General features: G+C 51.5%; 1 protein-coding gene across 5 annotated transcripts in view; it reads left to right on the top strand.

Annotated features, from left to right (window-relative positions):
• ELFN1 (extracellular leucine rich repeat and fibronectin type III domain containing 1) overlaps positions 1–14,919 on the top strand; it is a 110,415-nt gene extending 95,496 nt beyond the window's left edge. For 3 of the 5 annotated variants that reach the window (XM_072878196.1, XM_072878191.1, XM_072878192.1), the window contains one exon: positions 11,380–14,919. In XM_072878196.1, the coding sequence (XP_072734297.1) occupies positions 11,816–14,206 (2,391 nt within the window). In that variant the 5' untranslated portion in view covers positions 11,380–11,815 and the 3' untranslated portion in view covers positions 14,207–14,919. Of the gene's footprint in view, positions 1–6,011; positions 6,171–11,376 lie in introns of all 5 variants that reach the window. The other 2 variants (XM_072878195.1, XM_072878194.1) reach the window with 2 other exon arrangements.
• Positions 14,920–21,643: the final 6,724 nt, after the last annotated feature.

The following is a 21,643-nucleotide window of genomic DNA, read 5'->3' as shown; positions in this document are numbered from 1 at the left end:
CCCATGTTCTGGGGACCCCATGCTGCTCTCCAGCTCGCTTCAGCAAAGCATTTAAGTGCTCATTTGAGTTCCTCCCAAATCCTTGCTGAAATCAGCAGCTTTGCTGAATATGATCAAGGTCTAAACAGGCAGAGCTACTAGCAGTGACCAGGAAAGTTAGTTCTCCTCCCTATCCAAGGGAGAGATGCTCAGACATCCCAGAGGTGGGGAGCAGCTATCGAGAAGCTGTAGTTCCCCTGGAAAGCCAACACCTACACGTGGTGTTCCACCAGCACACGTGTGACCTGTGCACACGTTCACAGGAAGCTCACACCTTTCGTGGGCTGTTTTTCCTCATTTCAGACTACACCAGGCTAGAATCCATCTGCCACCCTGGAAATTAATAGCAATCATTAAACAAAAAGAGCTGGCAAAAAGAAGCCTGAGGTGAAAAGCAGCTATTTCTGCCAGAAAAAAAATTAAAACTATTTAGACATACAGAAAGTCATTTATTACTGTGAAGTCCTCCCTCCACCTGGGGTTTAAATCTCATTACAGTTTGTCCAAAACAGATGTTACCCTTTTAGCAGTAGATTATTAACGATAAACTCCATTCCTCCAGAGAGGGTGGGTGTTCTGGGTTCACTTGCTTTTTCAACTTGGGTAACCTCCACATGAAATATTTATGAAAAGGACAGGCAATCCAAATCCTGGCATAGCTCCCTGCTTCTATTGTCTTGGACTTCAGAGTTTTTCCTTCCACTCTCCACATCTTTTGGAGGTCTCTGGATGAGCAGGGAAATACAGCAGCCCTGAGGGTGGCCACAGACCCTGCTGAGAAGCAGATATGATGTTGAAGGAAGGGCTTTCATGTGCCACAAGCCCATGCTAACACACCAATAGCTCCTACTGCTGCTTTTCCCCCAGCAGTTTGGCATTAACTACGTGTCAGACAAACAGTTTCTCTTGGATTGAGCCTGGCATGTACATGACCCATTTCTCCAAGCTTCTCTGTTTCCACCCACACATTTTTGGGCAGAAGGTCATTTGGTTGGGTTTTAGGCTTGCTGACCCCATAGAGAAGAACAAATTGTCCCTCACACCTGTGGCTGGGCATCCTCTATGGGCAAAGATGGGTTTTGCTTTTTCCCCACAAGTGCACAGGCATGCTTCAGTGGGAAATCAGCTGGCCTTGAGAGGGCCACTAGCACAGAGTTTAACCAGCCAAGCCCCCAGTAGAGCCATATCTTTGTTCTGTTTAGATTTGACATGATAAAGATACCTGCTCAGGAATCTAGGAGCCATCTTAACCATGCTGTAAACACAATCAAATGAGACATTAATATCAGCTCCACAAGAAAACGGCCATCTGGCTGCCCAAGCCATCTCCCTGACCATTTCAGGTAGGAGGAAGCACATCCCCAGAGACCCTACTAAATAGATGTTCTCATGATGCCTCTTGGAGCACGCCTGGGAAGCAGCAAGTACTCAGCTATGTTGGGACTGTCAATGGTGAGGCCAGTACCAGCACCTCAGGGCTCCCTCAGAAAACACTTTTTGCTATCTGTACAATTTTTTCCACACCCCAAGGGAAGCAGCAAGAGCTCTGCTGCTGGCCATGTATGGCTGTGAGAGCTCGTTGCTGAAGGAGTCATTGCCTCAGCACAGCACATCCCAGGCTTTCAGGCTTCATGGCTCAACCAAACCCTTCATGGAGCCCTGAGGGACCCAAGGGGAACCCCAAGTAAGCAGTGTACTCGCCTCCCTAGAGGTGCAGGCTATCCTTGGGATGAGTCCATTGCACGTCCATTCGTGTTGCGTCAAAGGCATGGCAGAGTAACTGCAGGGGCTGTGCTGGTGGGAAGAAAAGGCTGTAAGTTCATGGCTGAAATTAAGCTGTTAAACAGCAGAGGTGAATAAACACCTACAGCCATCTTATGGGCTCTGCCCGAGGGTACAGTCACTGCTGTCTCACATCCCTCCACAACCTCATGTGCTAATCTGCATCAACCCTTCCTCCTCTCACACCCATCCCAGACCCAGCTCGAGCACAGACCTGCAGCATCCAGGACCACAAAGCCACCACCACCAGGCTGGGACCACTGTCCCACATCCCTCAGCTCCAGCTCCTCCTCACACTGCAGGGACCTGGTGGGTGCGGTGGGGCTGAACACCCTCCCTTCATGGGGGCCAACAAACCAAGGTGCTTGTGGCATGGATATTTGTTTGTAGCACAGGCATTTGACCCATGAGGAACATCCTATAAAATTTTAGCAGGAAGGGCGAGTGCATATTTTGCTGCTGAAACAACAGACCCACAGCCTGTTAAAGTGTTTTTCTCTAGAAACACAGCATCTGTTTGGGTTAAGAGGTCAGGACATAGGCAGGGCTCGAAATGTTGCAGCAGACCTGTCTTGACCTAGGGAGGAGAAGAGGGTCCCTCCTCCAAGAGCTGACAAACCTGGGCTCCTCCAGCAGAGCCATGTGCAGGAGCAGGGCCGTGCTGGGTAAGCTGTGCATGGAAGGTGGTCATGCTTGGTTTCCTCTGCAATGCTGTTATCCTGAATAAACATTAGATTGGTTTTGGAGAGCTGCCCAGATGATCATTAACCTTCTCCCGGCCCATGACAGGAAGCCGGCCTGCAGCACTGAGCTAAAATTAGGCCTGTAGGGCACTGGGGCTTGCCAGATATTGCTATATCTGGGCAGAAACCCCCTTCAAAAAGTGGACAGCCAGAGGGTTCAGCCTTAAGCTGGCCTCCTTGGCTCCAGAGAACAAGAGCTAGATCATTAAAATCACAAAATAATTTAGGTTGGAAGAGACATCTGGAAGTCTTCTCCAACCAGAGAAGCAGGACCAACTTCAAAGGTGAACAAGTCAGTAAGAGGTTAGCAGAGGTGTTTACCTACAGCACAGCCGTAGTGATTCCTGTGTGCAGGACACTTGCTGATGAAAAGGTGAATTCCTTTTTGCCTACCCGGAGATCACAGCAGACCATTACCATGAAGTCCTACATGTGCTGTATATTTTCTTGTCCATCTGCCAACACTCAGCAGTACAGTCCACCTAGAAACTGCGACTGAGGTGGGCACTGGCCAGAGACCCACACGTCCTGGCTTGAGACCCCTTCACAGGGGAAGGGTGGGACAGAGAGGGAAGAGTCCTTTCGAAAATATGACCATAAAAAAAATTAGAGCAAACAAACCATTTGCACCTCAAAGTAATTTCTAACAGAGCTAACCATTTCATGGATCTACCACCAGATTTCATCCTGTATAAAACTGAATTTTTCTGTCTGGGATGCAAAGGGTTATGCAGGCCTCTTGCAAAAATAATGAATGAAAGCAGTAAAACCCTCTTCCAAATAGCAGCAAAGATCTGAGCGAAGATGACAATGCAGCAGAGGCAAGGCACAGTTCAGATTGTCAGTGCTGAGGAACACCAGCGGTTTTGCTTCCCAGCGCAGGGCTGGCTCCCTCCATTGTATCGGTGCTGGAAAAAACACGCTTTGATCTTCAGCACTGTTTACAGGGGTGGGGAAAGAAACAGAGTCCTGCTTCCACACCAGACCCCTGCTTTCCCCTAGCCTAACGTCAGCATAACCGGAGCTGTGATTCAGGCTGATTATTTCTAAGGAAGAACCCTATCAAGTAAATACTAGAGAGGCTTTCTCCCATGGAAACACACTTTTCTTATTACTACTGTTGTACCCGATCAGAGCTCTTAGTTCTCTACATCCCCTAAAAGTCTTTTTTTCTCTTCACCTTCCTCTAACTCTGCCCCTCTAATTGCACTCCTTGGCTCTCTGAGGGCTCAACTGCACTGTCATGAGCTGGCGCTGACATTTCATATCTGCCCATGCTGATATTTCAGAAGGCTGGTTTAATGCACAGGTAACCCAGCTGGGCTTAAGAGGTTGTTCACCAGGAAGATCATTTATGCATTTAAACTCGGCAGAGAATTTTGCTCAGCGGCCCACAGCAGCGTGCGATAGGGTTGTCATCTCGATAGACCCTGGAAGCTAAGCAGCATGAGATGGATGTAAATGACTTCAGACTGCAGCTGAGTGAAAAGCAGAATATACGTATTTCCTGAAATCCCAAGAGCTAACCTGTCTTGAAAATATTGTCATCTTAACCCAGAATTTATTTTTCCATAGAACAAAAAGGTTCTTAAAAATGTTTGTGCAGACAGGTTTGTTTTGGCCATTCCCAGACTGCAGCGCTGGCCTCAGCCTGGCTGGTGGAGGCACAACAGCGTTGAACTAGGGCTCCCATCAGACACTACAGCACCCACAAGCTTACAGCTAAATTGGCCTGAATCTCAACTTCTAAGAAAGATCATAGCTTTTCAGCCAAAAGTTTAATTTTGCAGAAAGTGCATTTTACACCAGAAAACCATTTTACTGGAGAATTCCCCATGCGACCAGCTGCAGAGTGAGCTGTCTCCTATGGAAATCCATGTCAGGCAGCAGCAAGGGCTGGCTGCTCAAAGGGAAGGCAAGGCAGGATCCAGGGGTGACCACCACAGAGGGGCTTCCCTCCCCACCCAGGGTAGCATCTTCCAGCACATGAACACAGCAGGCAAGGTGCTGGCAACAGGGTTCATCGACAGTCCCAGGCAACACAGGAGATGAACCTTATCCAGGGTCCATCCAAGGAGTCCAGCCGGGAGCAAAAGGAGATGGGGCCAGAGGCAGTACTAGACAGAAGTTACAGCGCATGTCTGAGGGGTCCATCCAGGAGCTAAGCCACCTACCACACAGGTCTGAGGTCTGTCTCAGAGGCAGGACCACAAGCAGGACTGGAGACAGGCACACCACCAGCAGAGCTCAGGAGAGGGCTAGAGGCCCAGGGCTGAGCTTATATGGAGTTCCTGAGCCCATGGGCAGAGGGTGTGGGTGGAGACCCCAGGTGAGGCTGATCCGGGTCTGATTAGGCTGATCCGGGTCTGATCCGAGGCTGATTAGTGTCTTCACAGGGCCTTGACAAACTGATGCATTTCAGGCTCCTCAGATTGACATTAATTTGGCCACTGGTCTGCAGAAAGTGTCCCGTGCCTCCTGCAAAGGGACTGCAAAATGATCCAGCAGCCAGGGAGTCTGTGGACACTGAAGAGCCATCAGTGTCCTGATCTCTATTGACTTGTATTCCCCTTGACAGGAACAACCCAAGGAGAGAAACGTTGGCCCTAAAACCATAGAGAGCCCTTGAGTGTTGATGCACTGGTAATAGTAATGCCCCTGTATAGACACCAAGCGTGTAATTTCTGTTTGTTTCTCCCAGCCTACCCCAGAAAAGTGATCTCTTCCCCATCCCTCCCACCTGGCTACTTGTCATCTAGTCTGTGACCTCCCAAGGTCTCAGTAAAAGCTATCCTGTATGCGATGCTGGGCACTTCTCTCTCAGCCCTCCTTTACCTCTCTGCTTCATTCCTTCTTCATCTCTCTTCAAACTTCAGTGGAAAATATATCTCTTTTCCCTTGCCTGTTTTTCTTAAATAATAAATAATAGCAGGAGAGACAGTAGAATTGACTGGAGAACTCTATTATCTAACACTGTGAGGCATTTGGGAATAAGGTTGGGATGCACAAAATGCTGCCTTAAACCCTGTCTGTGGGGGCAATATTAGTACCAGGACCTCTGGATATAGAATGAACTTGAATTTTACAGGCCTGGGCATCTTTCTTATTCAGCGTGGTTGTGATTCTGACTAACATCACCTGGCAGGAGGCATGTAGCAAACACCAGGAATACGAATGAGCAGAAAAACCTGCCTGGAAGCCTCCTTTCCCCACCTGACATATACAGGAGGGACGTCAAGCCATTTAGGGGAGACGTCATCACTAATAAATATTTTCTTTGCCATCTTGGAGCTGCCTCCTCAGATTATTTTACACATAATGAAGAGCCAAGGTTCATTTTAAAATTTGGTGCCTGTTAGCCAAATTTTCCCTCCCCACCTCTTTGGGTGACTAAACATTTATCGTTTGTAATGTATCGCTCCTGTTTTGCTATTGCTCTCTTTGTAGTGGGGCTCCTTCATTTATTGATAAAATGGCCTGAGCAGCTGTGAAAGAGGGTCTAAGAGAAGCTGAAACACGGCCAGCTGGAGATGGAGCAGCTATTGGGAGATTGAAGGGAGATTGAAGTTACAGAGATGCAGAAATGCCAAGGAGAGGAGCACCGTTGTACGTATGCGTGTATACGCACGCACACACGTGCATGCATGTTAATCTGGCTCCTTGCCTTCACTCAGTAAATCTAATCCACAGTTTGAAATAACTCATTCGGAAGAATAACAAAATTAGGAATTGAGTGCCAGGACAGCATATTATTATATGTGCTGCCCAGCTCGCTCTCCCTCTACCTACCCAGCCCCCATGGCTGCTTTGTTTGCTTCCTTGCAGCTGCTGCTCTGGTTTAATTTACTGAGATGCCATTAGTCGGGAGATAGAAGCAAAAACTTACCAGCCGGCCTGCACTGTTTTTTGGAGCCCCAGCTTTGCCTTTTCCTTTCCACCTCCCTTGCTGTGGGTTTTCAGCCAGGACAAGGTTGCTGCTCCTCATCCAGTGCAGGTCCCAGCCTCGTGGACATCACAAAATCACAGCAGTCCTTTTTTGCTACTGGGTTGTTGATGAGGACCAGGGCTGGAGAAGCAGGGACAGGTAGGAGGGGAGGACAACCCAGGTCAGGGCTGAGGATTAGCAGGGTGAAGCACGGATCCAGGCTCCAGCAGGGATACTGGAGATCAGAGGCAACACATAGGAGCAGCAAGGAGTGAGGGACTTGTCATTGCCCCTTTGCTGGCCTCTGTAAGCCACGTAAGCCCGACATCTCAGCTGGTCAAACCATGCTGCCTTGTGAAAGCAGAAGGAAAGGGAAATACAGCAGTGTCTGCAGCACACAGGTACTCTGTGCAGGAATGACATAAACTCTGTGCAGGAATGATATTTCCTGCAAGGTACTGGGTGGGTACCATGGCCTCCCCATGGATGTGGCCTGTTGTCATCGTCAGCATGGTGCCATAGTTCAAGATATCTTTGACTGAGATTAAATTCATCATTTCAAATAATTGCTTTTGTTATTCCACACTGTCTTCATTCCTCTGTTTTGCGTCTTTCTCAATCAGTGAAGGAGAACCCCAAATCTCCACTTCCCTGGTTATTTTTCATGTTAGGGTTGTAGGTGGTTTGTTCCCAGGTTTTCCCAGGCAGCTCTGTGAAGGGTCAGAGGACTGGGAAAAGTGGTCTGCAATTGGGTTACCAGGAGAATAAAACCAGGACAGCTGGGCTAAAACACTAGCTTTTCTTACTGATTTTTATCCAGTCTGTGGGAAAGAGGCAGGGGGGTCTTTACCCTGCTCTCCAGAGCCACGTCCCAGCTGCAGGAGGTCAGGGACAGCAAAGGCTCCTCGGCCGACCAGCTGCTCTATTTCTAACCTGCAAGAATCAAGCTCAGGATTTCAGAAGCAGCAACGAACAGAAAAGGGAGATTAAAGGGGAGGTAAAGGTTAGAAAAGGGAAGAATGAGAAACCTCCTGGACGTCTATCTGCTTGTTACAGGGAGGTGAGTCGGGAACCACTGCGAGTGCCCCTGCTCCCGTCCTGCCTTGCGGGATGCTCGGCGCTTGGCTGATGTCGCAGCGCACACACGCAGGCGCACACCCACACACACTCGCGTCGGCGTGATGCTGGGAAGGAGGCTTTCAGAAGCCTACAAGATGAACAAATTATCCCTTCCGTGCAAAGCACCAAGACCCACTTCTCCACTCCCCAGTTATGTCCTGGCAATCTAATAAAAAGGGAGATTAGCCCCTCTTTCCTCTCTTACATCTCCTTAATGCTGTCATTTTATTCACACTTTGCAAAGCAAATAAACCAGCAAATTACTTGCTTTAATGAGCTGAAATTAAACTCAGGCTGCTGATAAAATGCCTTTTCTTCTTTCTGTTGTTGGGAAGGACTCGTCTGATAGGCAACGTACAGGAAAGAAGAGAAAATACTCAGCAGGAGCCTTATTGAATGTGTTTGAGTCATTTACTGTTGCTCTTCTTCACCCCTGATACCTCCAATTAGATGAGGGAGGCACACAGGTGATGAGAGGCTATAGGGGATCAGCCTGGCAAGGTCCGTGGAGGGTCTGTCTTTGCTCATGGGATGGTCCCGCTCCACTAGCTAATGCCCTCTGACACAGGCTGCAGCCCACACCATCCCCAGGGATGAGTGACAAGAAACCTTCCCCTGCAAGAAAAAAGCTGGTTTGGCTCTGCGGAGCAATCCGAAACACGAGCTTGCCCAGAGAGGATGGTTGGGTCAAAGTGAGAGTTAGAGGAGACAGAATAAGTGCTTGCTAAAGAGAATATGCCAGGATGCATCACTCCCTGCTGCCTGTGGTGTCTCAATTTGGCAGGGCTTCCCCTGCCTGCAGGAGGTCCCTGTCATGCACAAGCCCATGGAGGAGGGCAGGGAGATGCTCATACCAAGAGCAAGCGCTGTGGGGCAGCAGGCAAGGAAAGCACCCTCCATGCCATCCCAATGAGACAACTGGAGCAACCCATTGCTGACGGCTCTGCAGGGCCAGGAATACCCATCGCTGCTCTTCTCCCGCACCCTTAGGGACAACGTGCACGCCCGTTGGGAGGCAAGCTGAGGAGCTGGAGACCAGGCTGGTCCCCATGGCAGCGGAGAGCAGGCACATCTAGAGCCCAGCTTGCAACCAGAGGGAGCAAAATTCTCTACCTGCAGCACAACACATCTGCTGGGATTTTCATCCCAACAAGAGGAGCTCGGGGCACTTTCCTTCAGCCTCCTACAGCCCCGTGAAGCGCTATCATTATCTCACGGTACCAAAGAGGAGACTGGAGCGCAGAGAGGTTAATTGAGTTGCCCAGTGCCGGGAGGGATGTAGCAGCAGACAGCTCTCAGCCTGGCACTGCAGCCTGTGCCTCCCCGTCAGCTGGGGACGGTAAGGGGGGGCACTCACCTGCAGCACCCCAGGGAGCACAGTCCCTTTTCCTTTCCTCGCCAGCTCCAAGGACTCAGCTATGCCAAAATGGGCTGCCAGGTCCTGGTAAAACAGGGAAGGAACAGCACATCCTTGCAAATATGCTCCTGCCAGCGCGGCAGGTATAACTCCAAAGTGGGGTTACCTGCAATATCAGTATGACTGTGGTGATATAAGGGCTTCAGCTGGGATAGGAATGTAAAAGCATGCTAAAGTCCAGGTTTTTAGCCCCAGGAAGGAGGAGACCTGAGATTCAGCTGCCTTGCCCTCAGCATCTCCTCCACCCAGACCCCAGTTTCTAGTAAACTTTTGAAAACCTGGTGGTGTTGAGCTTTCTGCCAAATGTAGCTGGGATAGAACAGCACCAGGCACTGGGGAGGCAGAGAGACCTGCAAGTACGCAGGCAGGGCCCCACAGAAGCATCATATTAGGGCCAGTACTTCTCACCCACACACGCCTGCACACCCGCCGCAGAGGGTACAGTCTTCAAGAAGGGTGTACGGCACACCCTGCCCTTGGTGGGAGCACTGTGTGTCTGGCTGTTGGTTTCCCCTACAGCCTCACCTCCCCTAGCAGCTGGTGGGGCATCTGCTGGAGGACAAGGTGGCTGGAGAGTCTCACGTGCAGAGAGCTGACGTGAGAGCAGATCTTGTTATTCATGTAATGGAAACCCAACTGTGCCACCAGGGAATAGACTTATTGTTCACAATACAGAAAGAACAAATAAACTGTTTTACTGCTTGTTATTACTGGCCTGTTTACCAAGGTATAAACTGTGAATGGCTAACAGGAATCTCCGCAGTGAAACATGGTCTGCTTCATTGCCTGGTATCATGGGTGGAAAAGAACCTGGTTTCTTCAGGACAAAGGTGAGGGTATGGCATCTGCCTCTAAACGCCCTTTGAGAATCAGACTCACACGATTTTCAGGCGTGCAGCACCCAGCACAGTCCCTTCACTGCCTGGGCACTGGGAAATGGTTTGGAAACCAATTTCTGGATTTATACTACTTTGCAAATCTAATGACAGACAATTTAGATGTAAGATGTGCCCCTATCTCCTTCATGGATGTCCAAGAAACCTCTGGTTCCTACCAGCTGTGTTTTCAAGGAGTGCTGGTGGTGTCTTCCCTGCCTCCTACGGTCTGCCCTGGGACAAGGGCAGTCCCAACGAAAGTCCTAAGAAGGATTTTTCTGTATAGGCCATGATGTTTACTCCCCATTTGTGGGCAACTCCATCTCTGCCACAACACCTCACTGCATCTATCCTACCAGCCCAGAGAGCTGTTTGGCAGTAGAGATGTCCATGGATGATATTTTCAACATCTTGTGGAAAAGCATGACCCAGGAGATGCTGATGCGCATGCAGTTCCCTCCTCTCCACTTCTGCCTTCCTGTTTCCCTAAGAAATTACAAAAGGAAGTAGAAGTGCTGTCCATGGACATTTATGTTTAGTCAAAAATGCAGGAAAAAATAATGGAAAATGTGAGCCAGGAATGAGAGTTTTTCTTTGGGAAGTGAGGCTGCTGGCAGCCCCATAGCTTTCTTTCCCCATTGGTTTGTGTCTAGTGAAGACTCTTCCTGGTCTTTGAACGGCTGTTTCTGGCTGAGGAGGGAAGGTCTTGTCCCGTCTTCTGCAAATACTCTTGTTATGCCACTGAACGGTTGAGGGTCCTCCCCACCTCTGCACCATTTCACCTGGGATGGGGAAGAGAGGTCTGGGAGACAGGCAGCAAGCCTCAACCACAGACAAGGACATCAGATGGTGGACAAGCATGCTAGCATGTTTTGTAGTCAAAGAGTGCCCTGAAACTACTGCTCAGGTTCCCAGAAACAGGACAGGCGCTTGATGCTGGGCTTTATCCTAGATGCTACGCAGCAATGCAGTCAGAGAGACACAGTGTCCTCAATCAGCATCCCCCTCTGTGGGCACTGCTGCTGCGCACATCAGCACGCGAGACAGTTAGGATTCCCCTCAGCAAAACGCTGCAGCATCAAATCTACATCAGAGCGAGTTGTCTAGACTTCATCTGCTCTCAGTGGAGAGGAACAGACACTTCTGGGGCATCACTCCTCTCCTCCTAAGGTAGGTACCTAAATAGGTCAGACAAATGGTGCCCTGGATGTGCGTTGGTCTCTCCCCTGCCCATAATGTGACGCTGGACAACGTGCTTAAAGGAGGGTGACCTCCATGGTCAGTGACCACCTTCCTTGTGCTGCCAAATGCTGCTGGCGGCAGTGCCCAAATAAACCAAAAGCTCCTTGAAAGGTGGTAGCCAGAGTTGGAAGGCAAGTGCCTAACATTAAGGGGGTAGTTGGATGCATTTCCAACACCTCTGAACGCTGACTGTCTTTCCTTTGTGTTTAGTTTGTGCTTGTGTTTTGTTTTGAGCAGGTGAGCCGAGGGACCTAGTAGGGACAGCCAGACCCACAGAGGCAAATGGAGATGGGGACCAGTGTCACGATGGGCAGCAAAAAGAAAACGAGATGTACTATAAAAAGTGAGAGGAAGGCTTGTCTCTAAGCCAGAGGGACTCCTCCATACGGGCACCTAACTTCATGACTCCCTCCCCGAGATGCCAGAGACCTGGTGATGTGGGACCAGCCTCAGCCACCCAGGCCTTCGTAGTAGCCCCTGGCTGGTGGCTGCTGAGTACCGTGGGCACCAAGGTTCGCTTTCTCCACGGACACTTCCCCCCCGTCTCCAAGCCATGAGGAGAAGGGAGAGGCGAGCGAAGCTGCCGAAGAAGCACTAGCCCAGTCTTCCCGGCCCCCATCCCGCTCCCCGCTTCTGGCAGACCAGGAACCCCTTCTCCGTGCCGCCCTTCCAGATGGCAGGTCGCCGGTGGGCCGCGACGTCAGCCCTCTGCGTGTGCGTGGCCGCCGTCTCTCTCCTGCACACTGGGGGGGTGCGGGCAGACTGCTGGCTCATCGAGGGGGACAAGGGCTTTGTCTGGTTGGCCATCTGCAGCCAAAACCAGCCTCCCTATGAGTCCATCCCCCAGCAAATCAACAGCACCATTGTGGACTTGCGGCTGAACGACAACAAGATCAAGAGCGTACAGTATGCCTCGCTCAGCCGCTTTGGCAACCTGACATACCTCAATCTGACGAAGAACGAGATCTCCTACATCGAGGATGGTGCCTTTTCAGGACAGTTCAACCTCCAGGTGCTGCAGCTGGGTTACAACCGACTGAGGAACCTCACCGAGGGCATCCTCCGGGGCCTGGGGAAGCTGGAGTACCTCTATCTCCAGGCCAACCTCATCGAGTCCGTCACCCCCAATGCCTTCTGGGAGTGCCCCAACATAGTGAACATTGACCTGTCCATGAACAGGATCCAGAGACTCGACAGCAACACTTTTCGGGGCCTAAACAAGCTCTCTGTCTGTGAACTGTACAGTAACCCCTTCTACTGCTCCTGCGAGCTCCTCGGCTTCCTGCAATGGCTGGAGGCTTTCACCAACATGACACGCACGTATGACAGGATGCAGTGCGACTCCCCACCCGACTACACGGGCTACTACTTGTTAGGCCAAGGCCGGACTGGCTACCGCAATGCTCTGAGCATGCTCTCTTCCCTTTGCACCGGTGGCTCCTACACTGTGATCCCTCGTTTTATCCCTCCCAGGTACCAGGTGACCACGGCACCCTCCGAAAGCCCCTGCTCCGAGGAGGAGTGCTCCTCCGGCGACGGCACGACCCCACAGTTCTCTTTCTTCACGCCCATCAGTGAAACGGAGGTGCGCCCCAACATCCAGGTGAAACACCTCAACCACAACTCAGCCGTCCTCACCGTGCAGATCCCCTACCCCTTCAGCAAGATGTACATCCTCTCCCAGTTTGAAAACGGCTTCTCCTCCATGATCACCAAGCTCAGGAAGAAGGAGGAGAACATCACCGTGAGCAACCTAGTAGCACAAAGAGATTACACTTACTGTGTAGTCTCTGTCCACCAATACTCCAAGTACAACCACACCTGTGTCACCATCACTCCCACCAGACCCAACCGCAAGGAGCCAGTGCCCACCCCTTCCACTGCCACTCATTATATCATGACAATCCTGGGCTGTCTCTTTGGCATGGTGATTGTCCTGGGCGTTGTGTATTACTGTCTCCGGAAGAGGCGCCAGCAGGAGGAGAAGCACAAAAAGGCTGCCGGCAGCATGAAGAAGACCATCATCGAGCTGAAATATGGGCCAGAAATGGAGACCACCAGCATCACCCAGCTGTCCCAGGGACAGATGCTGGGTGGGGAGACGGTGACCCGCATCCCTTACCTGCCTTCTGCTGGCGAGGTCGAGCAGTACAAGCTGATTGACAGCAGCGAGACCCCCAAGGCCACCAAGGGCAACTACATGGAGGTGAGGACGGGTGAGCAGCCCGAGAGGCGAGACTGCGAGCTGTCCCTGCCGCCGGACACCCAGAGCTCTGTGGCTGAGATCTCCACCATTGCCAAGGAGGTGGACAAGGTGAACCAGATCATCAACAATTGCATCGATGCCTTGAAATCTGAGTCCACCTCCTTCCAAGGGGTGAAGTCGGGGGCAGTCTCCACGGTGGAGCCTCAGCTGGTGCTCTTATCAGAGCAGATCCCCAGCAAGCACGGATTCCTCTCCCCTGTCTACAAGGAAAGCTACAACCATCCTCTCCAGCGACACCACAGCATGGAGGCAGCCCCCAAACGCTCCAGCACCTCTTCCAGTGGCTCCATACGGAGCCCCAGGTCCTACCGCTCCGAGGGATCGGGCCACAAATCAGAAGCCAAATACATCGAGAAGACGTCCCCCACCACTGACACCATCCTCACTGTGACACCGGCCGCGGCTATCCTGCGGGCAGAGGCGGAGAAAATCCGTCAGTACAGTGAACACCGGCACTCGTACCCTGGCTCACACCAAGGGGAGCAGCACGACAGCATGGCAGGGCGAAAGCCCTCCATCCTGGAGCCTCTGACCCGTCCTCGCCCCAGAGACCTGGCCTATTCCCAGCTCTCGCCTCAATATCACAACCTGAGCTACACCTCCAGCCCAGAGTACACCTGCAAACCATCGCACAGCATCTGGGAGCGCTTCAAACTCAACCGCAAGCGGCACAAAGATGAGGAGGAGTATATGGCAGCCGGCCATGCCCTACGCAAAAAGGTCCAGTTTGCCAAAGACGAGGATCTTCACGACATCTTAGACTACTGGAAGGGCGTCTCTGCCCAGCAAAAGTCCTGAGTCCTCACACAACTCGTGACTTAACACACTAACTGGACCAAAAGAAATCCGCAGCAGCTATTTTTATTCAGACTGTCTTTGAAACAAAATAAAATTTAAAAAAAAGAATTAATAAAAATAAAAGAGAGAACAAATTATGAAAATCTATAAATATTCTATATAATATATAAAGTGAGATATTAAAATGTCCTCACATTGGTGAGACACACACCAAATTTGAACACAAACTTTACAAAACAAACGAACTGTGGAGTGAAAAAAAAAGTTTTGTTTCATTTTGTTTTTTTTAAAAAAAATAAGAAAAAAGAAAAAATTGAATATAAAAAGAAAGTGAAAGAGTGGGCAGAGAGCTGAGGTCTGGCGTTTCCCAATATTGCATTGCATGAGTCCCTATTCCGTGATTTTGTGGATTCTTTGTGAACAGTTTGTGTTCTTCCTTCCTTCCCTTCCAAAATCAACAGCAACAAAAACAGCAACAAAAAACCAAAAAGAGACCAGAAGGAGATCCATCCTTTGGGCTGTTTTTGCAAACGGAGTCTTCCAGTTTAGACTTTTACCCGGTTGAAGGCCCGTTCACATTTTCACTCACTGAGAGGTTTTACCACACATTGCATTGTAAACCGAAGTCGTTAATTGTACAGAGAAAATTTCTATATTTGCAATGTTTGCTGTATAATGAGAAAGAGAGAGGAGAAAAAAAAAAACAATACTACATCTACTAAATATATATATATATATATATATTCACCTGTTTGTACCAGGTTTTAATCATGGATTTTAGAGAAAGAGATGGAGTTTGGTTTGAAGGACTTTTTTGGTGGTTGGTTGGTGGTTGGTTGGTTGACGGGATATTTTTTGGAGGGGGGTGAAGTGTTTGAGTTTCTGAGTGTTTCGTTTTGATTTCTCCCAACAATTGTCTGTGTCCAGGTTCTCATCACTTCCAAGTACATAGAGAAAAAAGGCACATACCCAGAAAAACAGAATCCCCCGCCTTATTCCAGGTGGGAGACCATCACCACCAAGAACAGGGAAGGGGATGAGAAGTGAAGGGCTCTTGGTTGAGCAGGTGCCACCATGCAATGGGATTTCTCCTGCAAATTAAAAGGTGCTGAGGGGTTGGTTATCCCCTTACCTTTCAAGGTGGGGAGCCGGCAATGAGTTAGAGCAGAAAGCCTCTTGCTGCTCTCCAGAGAAGGACATCATTGAGGGGTGATTTTTGCTGAGGGAGAAGACACTAAGGATTTACAGCTTGCCCACATTGAGAGCTGTAACAGCAGGCACAGGCCCTGGCCCAGGGATCCTGCCCCTCGCTCCCGGGACTCCCACCACCGCACGTCTGGCAGTTCCCCCATGGGTAACCCCAAATGCAGCCACAGCCTCAGGCAGGGAGTGCAGCACCTCCTGCCTGCAGCCCTAGCACTGCCCACGGGACAGTTTGACTCCCATTTCACATGAGTGGCTTTGGAGATGGACGCCCTGGGGAGCCCCTGAACAGCCCTTGGGACTCCAAGACTGGAAGGGAAGGGGATGGCCCTGTGTTCATGTCTTGTGTCCACCCAAGTAGCCACATGCTCCTCAACCATTGCTCTCCAATGCCTGTCCAAGACTCAATAGCTTTTTGCCCCATCTCTAAAATACTCACAGATGATGCCCTACTCATGGGGTGAGGAGGAGGAGGGAGGCGTTGAGGCCATGAAGGCAATCCCAGGCCATGCCAGTGGCTGAAGGACACAATTTTGCCCCGATTAACTCCAGCTGAGTCGCAAGCTCCCACGTCTCACCCCATAACCAATACGAAGTGGGGGCCACATGAGGGTCAGGGAGCTGCTCTGCTCCCCCAGTGAGTGTGGGAGCCCAGCAAGCCAGCACAGCAAGGCGATAAGCTCCCCAAATGCACCCTTTGGGGCCCTGCTGCTTGCCAGTTTTTCCCTTGCATCCTGCTCCCAAGTCTCTTCGGATGGACATCCTGAGTCCTGACGGATGAGCACTAGGGCCCAGGAGCAAGCCATATCCCATCCTGTTACTTCAATATTTCAAAGCGATTTTGACAGGTATTCTTGCAAAAGGTTATGTTTGTTCAGAAAGGAGCTGAGCCAGGAAGACAGGGAGCAGGCTGGGAATTGCATGAGTTCATTCCCCATGGTTATTTGTGTAGACAACAAACCATTAGCAGGGTTTCATAATAAAAGGCAGGCAATTTCCCCAGGAACATATTCACTTTGCATGAGCAAAGGCACATTCCTCCACCTCCTCCAGGTGCCCCTGATCCTGCCCCCAGCATGCAGCTTCCCGGGGCTGTGTCTTGCTCACCCGTCAGTGAGCAAGACCTGGAAAGGGGAGCTGAGGATCACCTCTCTCTTGTTTCATGACACCACGGCGGGTCCCTCCCCAAATCTCAGCTGTAGCACCTGGACCAAAGCAAACCCTTCAGCCGAAACCACCTTCCCTTGCAAACCCTGAGTGCCTCCTGGAGAAACAGGAGCTGGTCAGCAATGGATAGGGGAAACGGTAGCAGGGCCTCCTGCACTGTTTCATGGTCTCAGGGCATTCCTCAGCAAGAGGCTGGGATGGTCAAAGGTGGTGGCAGTTCATGAGTTAATTTGGGCTCAGATGCTCCAGAGATGGCAGACACTGTCAGATACCGAAAGACCTTCCTCAGCCACTCCCCCCATTGAGACCAGTTCCCACACCAGTTTGGAAATTACATCATGACCATCTCCACAGCAGCCAGGAGCAATGGCACAACCAGCAGAGCATAATGCGTTGCTGGGGAGGCAGCAGCATGTCAGCAGCGAGTTCATCTCTTTACCTGGGGCGAGTCATTTTGCTCCTCTCTGCCTCTGTTTCCTCCTCTGCAAAATGCTTCCTTGTGGCGTTGAGGGCGTAGGCTGGTTGGGGAGGCTCAATTAATTAATTGCCTGTCTGTGAAGCCCGTTTAGCTCCTAGAATAAAAGCCGCTATGGAAATGCAAAGTTGTTAGTGGCATAAAACAGCAGGGGCAGATGAAATCAAAGCTTTATTCTGTTTTCACACCAGGGTTTCACTGGTCATAAACCAACAGAGACCAACAGAGGAAATGTGATACAGCAGCGCTGGCCTTTCTAAATTAAACACTTCCCAGACGCAAACTCTCTAAAGTTGGGGAAAAGGAGGGTTAGAAAAGATCTAGGCCCCTCCATCTCCAAGGTACCTCCAAGGGAGGCACCTGCACACGCAGCACCCCGTACCGTCGGTGGGGCCTCGCTGTAGGTCTCAGAGAGCTCCAGATGGCTCCTTGGGTGACGATGCAATGGCCATGCTGCTGAGCACCCTCCAGCCTCCTTGCCCTCCTTCCAAGACAGGGTGAAGTCCTGGCAGCCGTGGTCCACGTCCCTTGGCATGAGACGCAACAAGATGAGCTGAGAAAAAAGCCAGGCAGGAAAAGGGCAGAAGTTCCACTGTCCCCAAAGCCACCACCCCATGCATGGACCTCCTGGGGTGCCGCTGCACAGGGCCTGGTGAGCTGTGTCCACGGCATCCTTCATCCCCCCCGAGGCAGCTGCTTTACAGACCACTCTGAGGGCAGAGGGAGAATTTCACCACCTGTATCCTGTTGGATGCTTTTCTTTATTTTGTCTCCTGTTCAACCACCAAAGCTCTCAAGCTGCTTCTGCAAAGAGAAACGATACCTCGTCCAGCCAGGCTGTTCCTATCGCCCCAAACCCATGCAAAGCAAGAGGGCTCCCCACCAAGCAGAAAGGAGGGGCCATGGGAAAGACATGTCCGAGTGAGGAGGAGGGGAGGCCAGGGGAAAGGTTTCTCCTTCGTTTTGTGCCCCCATGTCAAGGGGCAATGGGGGCCAGCAAACTGGGAGCCAGCACAGAAAGCCACCGCCAGCGCTGAGGACCCGGAGGTTCCCATATCCCCCTCCTGCAGCAGCCTGGGCTTTGCTACTGGCGACCATGAACAAAGTGAAGGGAAAAGAAAGGGAGGGAGAGGGATGAAAGGCAGGGAGAGGCGTGCGATGCAGAGGCAGGGGAAGGCAAAAGCAGTGGGAGCAGCTGTGCCCGGCATGGGACAGGCGGCAGCCCCCGAAGAGGCCAGCGAAGGCATCAAGCAAAGGTGTTCCGAGAGAGATATTTTTTTTTTTAAGAGCGAGCAGTTGTTTCCCTGCGGCAATGGAACAGAGAAAAGGAGCAGAGGGACTTGTCGCTGCTTCTTCCCCCAGCATCTCAGCAACATCTTCTTGTTGGAGCATAAATCAGAGCCCACATTACCCACAGCTCGATCCTTGCTCTGGCCGAGTCAGCAAAGGACCCTGTCACATGTTGCAAAGTCTGTGTGACATCTAGAGCCTGAATATTATTTAAAAGCCTATAAATTTGGACAGAAAATGCTCTCTATACAGACATGTGCCATTTAAGCTCAGTGTTCCTGAGGGCAGCCACCTGCCCCAGTGTCCATGCATTTCAAAATGTGGCCCAATGGAAGGGCAATGTCCATAGACAGAAACATGGGGTGACAGAGGGTGGCAGTGGTGGCAGGCGCTGCCTGGCCAGATTCCTCTCTGAGGAAACAGAGCACCTGAGAGGGGATGTGGCAGCCCTGGAGCTGGTGGCTGCCTTCTCCACAGCTGATGTGTGCTGGAGGTGTCATGCCTGCACCCAGTCCGGCATTTGAGCCTCCTGGGGGCTTCAGCTGGATCTGCCACAAGACTGGGTGCAAGTCGCATGGGAGGGCATCTGTGAGGCTGCATGGGGACCTTAAGGGAGGGAGGTGCTCCCCGGTCACCACCCCGACCATGGCAACAGCCAGACTGTGCTGGCTCTGCTCAAATCAAGCTGGTGACCTGCGGTGCTTGCTGGGCAGTGGGACCTTCCTAGGGCTGAAAGTGCCACTGGAACCATCTCTCCTCCAGCCCCATTGAGGCTTATGGGTCAGCCCATGCATCCACACCGGGTGATGGCCAGGGCCACAAGAGACGGTGGTAGAGCAGGGCCCTGGGCACAAGCTCCAGCAGCCCAGCCAGCTCCTGCACCTGCACGCTCCCTCACTCCCAGCAGCCCCAGCTAACCCCCCTCCAAATCCTCCTCTCTGCCCCGCTTCTAGATCAGCCCTTGCCTGAACTGGGGCTGGGTCTTGGTGAACCAAGAGCTCCGTTGCCCAAGACCGCCAAACTCATCACCGTGGTGGATGTGGCTCCGCGGAAATCGGGAGCTGCGGCATAAACCCCCCGGTCACGTGCTTGCTGCAGCCTGGCTGCCTGTCACGCTCCGGAGCAATAAATCACCTTGTTTGCAGGAGAGGGGGGGTTAGCAAGGGTGGGGGACAGTGCGGTGGAGGTGGCCCGATCACACAAATCCTTTGGGTGAGGAGGGGTCCCGGGGAGACTGCGGGCTGCGCAGGGGTGCGCTGCAGCACTGCTGGACCAGACCCGAAAGCAGCGGATCGATGAGAGTGATTGAAGCCAGCACGCACTGCGTTGGGCTATTTTTAGCACAGCGAGCAGAGCAGGAGTTTGGGAGCCCAAGTCAGAATTTATTTGCATGAGTGCTCGTCAGGGGGAGGACAGACAACGCACCGCCCGGGCGCGGCAGCACCCTCCCTGCCCGTTTTGGGACCGGCTCACCTTGGCTTCAGCTCCTCTTTGGTGCACAGCACATCCCTCTCCTCCACAGCACCCTGTGGGGACAGTGCCATCACCGCAAGGCCTGGAGCTGTGAGCACACGATGCACATGGACACAAGAGGGGGACAGAGAAGAGGAGAGGGGACGGGCTTCAGGGGATGAAGGGGTCATTTGGGAAAAGCCTCGATCCTGCCTCAAATGCGCAGGGGGTGTGAATGGGTATTGTCCTGTAGGAGAGTGGCTGCAACGCTGCCCAGCTCCATGGAGCAGGGCCAGGCATAGACCTTGGAGGTGCCCCAGTCCACTCCTCCAGCTCCTCGCGCCCCATTTACTCACCACGGGCTTTCCCGTGGGGCCGTAAGTTGTTTTTCCTGAATAGGTGCCTGGAGATGAAATTGTTCTTTCGAGAGAGATGTATAGCACATTTCCTTTCCTTCATCTCCAAACCACTGCTGCCAGCTGATGTCCCGAGGCGCTGAAGGTAGTGAAGGTGCTGATGGGCACGGTCGGTGGTGCTGGAGAAGCCAACCCAACAGCTACGCCTTGGCTTGTAGCAGTGACTTTGGCTTGACTTGAATTTACTTGAACTCCACTTTTTCACATCTCCTTTGTGTCATATCCTCTGGTTTACCCCTCTCAGCCAGCTCACAAGCACCACCAGAAGGGTGGTAGAGATTATCCAAATGCTGCCCCGAGAGTTTTGCTCATTCCCACCTTCCCCCACCCAGTACTTAATGAAGAGAAACCATCTGATCCAGAGTGAAGCCACTTTTCTGGACTCAGTTTCCTCTATGCAAGGGATGAGAAGACACAGAAGTATCAGGGAAGTGGATTTTCACCATGTGGGGAGTAGTCAAGCAGGATGCTATATTTACTCTAGTTTTGCTGTCCTCTCTTTTGGTCCAAACTGGGTCTGAATGTGCCTGTTTCCCTCCCCCTGAAACTTCTCTGTCCCTGCAGAGTAACCAAAAGAGTCTGCCAAGTTTCTGAGTTTGCATGTGTGTGCCTTTTTAATAATTCAATGGGAACGTTAATGACATGGGGTGCGCTGTTGTTCCTCGATGTGCCGGTCGCTGCTCACATCCTACCAACATCTGTTTTTTCGCACTCAGCTCGGCTGTCTGGAAATAGCCATTTGCTGCTCACCTTTACTTACCTCGCCGTTAAAGAGCTCATTAATGTACTCCATCCTTGCTTTCTTTGGGACTAAAAGATTTCCATTTCTGTCTTTTATCAGCTTTCTCATGGTTTATATCCTCTCCTCTCTTCACTGTGCAATGCCCTTTTCTAATGAGCTCTTCTCTCCTGGTCCATCTTCTCCATTAAGCTACGCAAGTGCTGTCCCCACATTGTCTTGCTCATCTCCTGAGCTCTCTTCTGGGTCTATCGTATTCTTTAGTGTTTTCCAGCTGTGAAAGGAAGCGATCAGCCCCGCGTACAACATCCACGCTTTCCTCCCACCTCACTCACTTTCCTTGCAGCTCCCCAGCCCTCCAGTCTGGCTCATCCCACTGCAGTGTCCAGCCTTGACAGCCTCCTCCATCCTTGCATGAGCCCATGGCTGGCTTGCCCTGATCTGCAGGGGTGTGATGGGATGCCTCAAAGTTTGTGCATGGTGCCTGCAGCTTGTCTCTGCTGGGGGCCTCTTAAATCTTTTTTTCTCTCTCTCAGCATTGCTTTTACGCAGCAGAGCTCTCCTCGGGCATCTCCTGCCCTGCAATCAAGAGCTACCCAGCCCATCTGAGCGGCAGGAGGCCTCTCTGGGTACCGTGAAAGCTCATCTGTGGTCTCATAAGTAAACACTGGCACTCTTCAAGCGATGCAGCTAAA

Source organism: Ciconia boyciana, chromosome 13, assembly GCF_034638445.1.
Source record: "Ciconia boyciana chromosome 13, ASM3463844v1, whole genome shotgun sequence".
Lineage (NCBI taxonomy): Eukaryota > Metazoa > Chordata > Aves > Ciconiiformes > Ciconiidae > Ciconia > Ciconia boyciana.
The sequence above is the reverse complement of the archived record's forward strand: the minus strand, read 5'-3'. Positions and strand labels throughout refer to the sequence as shown.